The 5,000-nt window shown below is 42.6% G+C and overlaps 1 protein-coding gene across 1 annotated transcript in view; it reads right to left on the minus strand.

Moving 5' to 3' along the window:
* LOC115219895 overlaps window positions 1-5,000 on the minus strand; it is a 10,035-nt gene that overhangs the window by 4,373 nt on the left and 662 nt on the right. The window contains exon 2 of the mRNA XM_029790202.2: window positions 3,959-4,017. Within this exon, the coding sequence (XP_029646062.2) occupies window positions 3,959-4,017 (59 nt within the window). The remainder of the gene's footprint in view (window positions 1-3,958; window positions 4,018-5,000) is intronic.

Genomic DNA, 5,000 nt, shown 5'->3' on the forward strand with positions numbered 1-5,000 from the left:
CATTTTCCGCCTACCAAATCCACTCACAAGCTTTGGTTGGCCCAAGGTTGTAGTATAAGACCCTTGCCCAAGCTGCCATGCAGTGGGACTGAACCCAGAAACATGTGGTTGGGAGCAAGCTTCTTACCACAAAGCCATGCCAGCGCCTACTATATTTTTATATTTTTATATTTTCATATTTTTTTTTAAACATATTTTTCAATTTCTGGCTGTTTAATCAGTGAATTTTTTTATTTTTGTTTTTTTATTTAGACAAGTATGGAATTTCTTGACATATTTTTACAGGAAGAAAAGAAAGAAAGAAAGAAAGAAAACCCATTAAAAGTATAAAAGATCAAATTAATGAGAAGAAATACCCCCTAATTACCTCACCTTACAAACATGGAAAAAGAACAAAAATGGGACGTGGGGTGGGTGGAGGGAGTACTGAGGTGTACAATCCAAAACAAATGGTGTGTTTAGCCGTTCCTCATGGATATGGCTGCAAAGGCGGCGCTGCAGTGAATGGTTAGAGACACACAGACTGCAGCAGCCTCCTCCTCCTCCCCCACCTCATGTGACCTCAGGCATCTTAATGTTTCTCTCATTCTTTCCTTCTTCTTTCCCTCCGCCATCTTTCTTTGTGTCTATGTGCATGAGGAGAGGCTGTGGTGCTCGTCAGAAGTGTTCACCAAATGAATTGTAATGTCTCTCTTCCCTTCTCTCTCTCTCCCTCTTCTCTCTCTCTTCCTTCTCCCTCTCTCTCACTCCCTCTTTTTCTCTGTTTATGTGTGTAATCATCATCATCGTCGTTTAACGTCTGCTTTTCCATGCTGGCATGGGTTGGACGATTTGACTGGCAAACCAGATAGCTGCACCAGTCCCCAATCTGATCTGGCAGAGTTTCTACAGCAGGATGCCCTTCCTAATGCCAACCACTCTGAGAGTGTAGTGGGTGCTTTTACATGCCACCGGCATGAGGGCCAGTCAGGCAGTACTGGCAACGGCCACACTCAAATGCTTCTTTTTATGTGCCACCTGCACAGGAGCCAGTCCAGTGGCACTGGGAACCAACTTACTCAAATGTATTTTCGCGTGCCACCAGTACAAGTGCTAGTAAGGCGACGCAGGTAACGATCACGCTTGAATCATCATCATCGTTTAACGTCCGCTTTCCATGGGTTGGACGAATGACTGAGGGCTGCAAACCAGATGGCTGCACCAGGCTCCAATCTGATCTGGCAGAGTTTCTACAGCTGGATGCCCTTCCTAACGCCAATCAATCCGAGAGTGTAGTGGGTACTTTTACGTGCCAGTCAGGTAGTACGGGCAAAGGCCACGCTCAAATGGCGCTTTTTATGTGCCACCTGCACAGGAGCCAGTCCAGCAATCTTGAGATTGCTCCAATCTGGCCAACCCCAAGGAAATATTGAGCTAAGAGCATTAGATTCCTTGGAAAAAGGATCGAATGTATACGAAACAAGGACAGAAAAACGGACGATGTCACACGAATATAAATACAAAAAAAAAATATATATATAATTCGAATATAAATACAAAAAAACAATAATGATAGTAATAAAAACAGGACATAACAACAATGTCTATGAGGAGGGTTTATGCCAATCTTGTTTGATTAATTGTGGATGAGTATGGCTTAGTGGTTAGGGTGATAGACTCATCATCATCATCATCATCGTTTAACGCCTGCTTTCCATGCTGGCATGGGTTGGACGGTTTGACTGAGGACCGGCAAGCTAAGCAGCCTCTTGGCTTGCCAGTCCTCAGTCAAACCTAATCTAGCAAGGTTTCTACAGCTTGATGCCCTTCCTAATGCCAACCATTCCGAGAGTGTAGTGGGTGCTTTTTACGTGCCACTGGCACAGGGGTCAGTCAGACAGTACTGGCATCAACCACATTTGAATGGTGCTTTTATGTGCCACCAGCACTAGAGCCAGTCAGGTTGTACTAGCATTGACTACACTCAAATGGGGTTTTTATGTGCCATTTGGCACAGAAACCAGAGAGGCGGCACTGGCATCAATCAATCTCAAACGGTGGTTCTTATGTGCCACCTGCATGGGTGCCAGTCAGGTGGCACAGACATCAGCCATGACTACGATTTCACTTGACTCAACAGATGATCATAAGATTGTGGTTTCAATTCCAGGACCAGGTGATGTATTGTGGTTTTGAGCAAAGCACTTCATTTCACATTTCATGTTACTCTAATTCACATGGCTGGAGCAACTTGAGTATTTGTGTGACAAACTGGTGTCCTATCAAGTGAGGGAGTATATACACCCGAAAATCCAGGAAACTGGCCCTATGAGTGTTATGTGGATACTAGTAATAAATAGTAAACCCCTCCCATGTGACAAGTGGTATGTGACAGTCATTATAAATACTGACAGTCAGTGTCAGTATAAGTAGGAGAGAGCACAGAGGTAAATAGTCATAGATAGTTGTAGACTTGTTTGTCTTACTAACTATACTGCAACACTAGTGGAAGCGCAATGGCCCAGTGGTTAGGGTAGCGGACTTGCGGTCGTAGGATCGCGGTTTCGATTCCCAGACCGGGCGTTGTGAGTGTTTATTGAACGAAAACACCTAAAAGCTCCACGAGGCTCTGGCAGGGATGGTGGTGATCCCTGCTGTACTCTTTCACCACAACTTTCTCTCACTCTTACTTCCTGTTTCTGTTGTACCTGTATTTCAAAGGGCTGGCCTTGTCACTCTCTGTGTCACGTTGAATATCCCCGAGAACTGCGTTAAGGGTACACGTGTCTGTGGAGTGCTCAGCCACTTACACGTTAATTTCACGAGCAGGCTGTTCCGTTGATCGGATCAACCGGAACCCTCGTCGTCGTAACCGAAGGAGTGCTTCCACATACTGCCACAGTGGAGTGGATGTGATAGCAGTCTGACAGAGGATTACAACAGTGAGCGTATGTGACGTGAGAAGGAGCTGTATCCTTTTTATATACAATAGTCTCTCTCTCTCTCTCTCTCTCTGTTTATGTCTATGAGGTGAGAGAAAGAATTTATGGCAGTTGTGTTCAAATAATAAATCGTAATGTCTCTCTCTTTCTCTCTCACTCTTTCTATAAAAACACAAAATCTTCCCTCCAGAACAGTTTTAACAGCTATATGTGTGTACCTCTGTTTGTGTGTGTGTGTGTGTGTGAACCCTTGTCTAGAGGTTATATAATGTTTGTGTCACCATCATACAAGCGTGGTAGTTTGTAATCTTCCATGAAACTCATGACTAGATATAGAAAAATATCCAACAAGAAAGACATTCAGCCATGGAAGATCTGCCCCAACATATTCCTTCTAACCCATGCAAGCATAGAAAAAGGGAAGTTAAATGTTAACGATGGTGATACATGTGTGTGTGGTGATGGTGTATGAGAATGAAGATAAGGAGAAAGATTAGGAGGAAGATGAAGATGATGATGAGGAGGAAAAGTAAATGACATATTAATAAATATTTATATATTTGTTGTACAAGATTTTTTATGTGAAGGCGTGTGTTGAAACAGATATTGTTATATTTCGGAATAAAAACACTATATATTTGGTGTTACTTTGCTTCAGTGTTATTTATTTTTTACATTAATCTGGCCGAAATAAGATTAAGATTAATGTAAAAAATAAATAACACTGAAGCAAAGTAACACCAAATATAAAGTGCGTGTGTTTTTATTGGCTAAACTGGCAAAATGACCATTCCGAAATATAACAATAATAAATATTTGTTTCTCTTTTGCGAATTAATATTCATCTCATCATTTTGTATTAGCCCCAAGAAATTTGATGCCGGTTAAATCATAATTTTTAATCATTGTACGTAAGCCATATTTTCCTTATATTACCCCATGGCAACGAAAGTATACTTGCCAAGTTACCTGTCATGGGATGGGCAATGCTCTAGCAAGAATGATAAACATAAGAATAATAATTTGGAAATACTTACATGGCTAGAATTTGTATCACAGTACGAGATTTGGTAAAATGTTCATGAAATAGGATTCCCTGAAATTAGAAGAAAGCAAATAATTCTGTGACGGAGAAGACCCAGCAAATAAAATGAGTCCACAGCTGTAACCTATACCAGTGTCGCATAACTTGCCCACTCAAGAATACCTTGGATCATAGGTTGACATGCCATGCTTGAGGTGACCTATCGGGTCAAGTACATCAACATCAAAAGCAATGTCAAAATCAAATCAAATGGAAATTGTAGTTGTGACCCCCAGGCTGGTAGCACATAAAAAGCACCGTCCAAATGTGGCCAATGCCAGTGCCGCTTTGACTGGCTTCTGTGCTGGTGGCACGTAAAAATCACTATCTGATCGTGGTCGATGCCAGCTCCTCTGGCCCCTGTGCCAGTCACACGTAAAAAGCACCCACTACACTCTTGTTGTGCAGATTAGAGAAGGGTCAAGGCTGTTGAACCCCTTTCTAACCAAAAGAGCTTCTGTGGCGCTTCTGGGTTTCTTTGTGCGTGTGTGTGCATGTGTGCATGTCAGTACATGTTTATGTGTGTATGTGTATGTGTCAATGCATGTGTTTGTGTGACTCAGTGCAAGTGTGTGTGTATGTGTGTGTGTTGTCGTGTGTATGTAGTGTGTGTGTAGATGCAGGGGTGTGTGCTTGTGTATGTGGTATGTGTGTGAATGGTATGAATGTTGTGTGTGTCATGGCATTGTGTTTGTGGACTCAGTGCAAGAGTGTGTGTGTGTGGGGGGGGGGGGTGAGTATGAGTGTGTGTGTGTGTGTTGGTTGTGTGTATGTATGTGTAGACACAAGTGTGTGTGTGTGTGAGTGTGTGTGTCAATGAATGTGTTTGCGTGACTTAGTGCAAGTGTGTGTGTGTGTATGTGTGTGTGTTGTCGTGTGTATGTAGTGTGTGTGTAGATGCAGGTGTGTGCTTGTGTATGTGTGTATGTGTGTGAATGGTGTGTGTGTCATTGCATGTGTTTGTGTGACTCAGTGCAAGAGTGTGTGCGTGTGTG

This window comes from Octopus sinensis, linkage group LG15 (assembly GCF_006345805.1).
Source record: "Octopus sinensis linkage group LG15, ASM634580v1, whole genome shotgun sequence".
NCBI classification, from domain to species: Eukaryota; Metazoa; Mollusca; class Cephalopoda; order Octopoda; family Octopodidae; genus Octopus; species Octopus sinensis.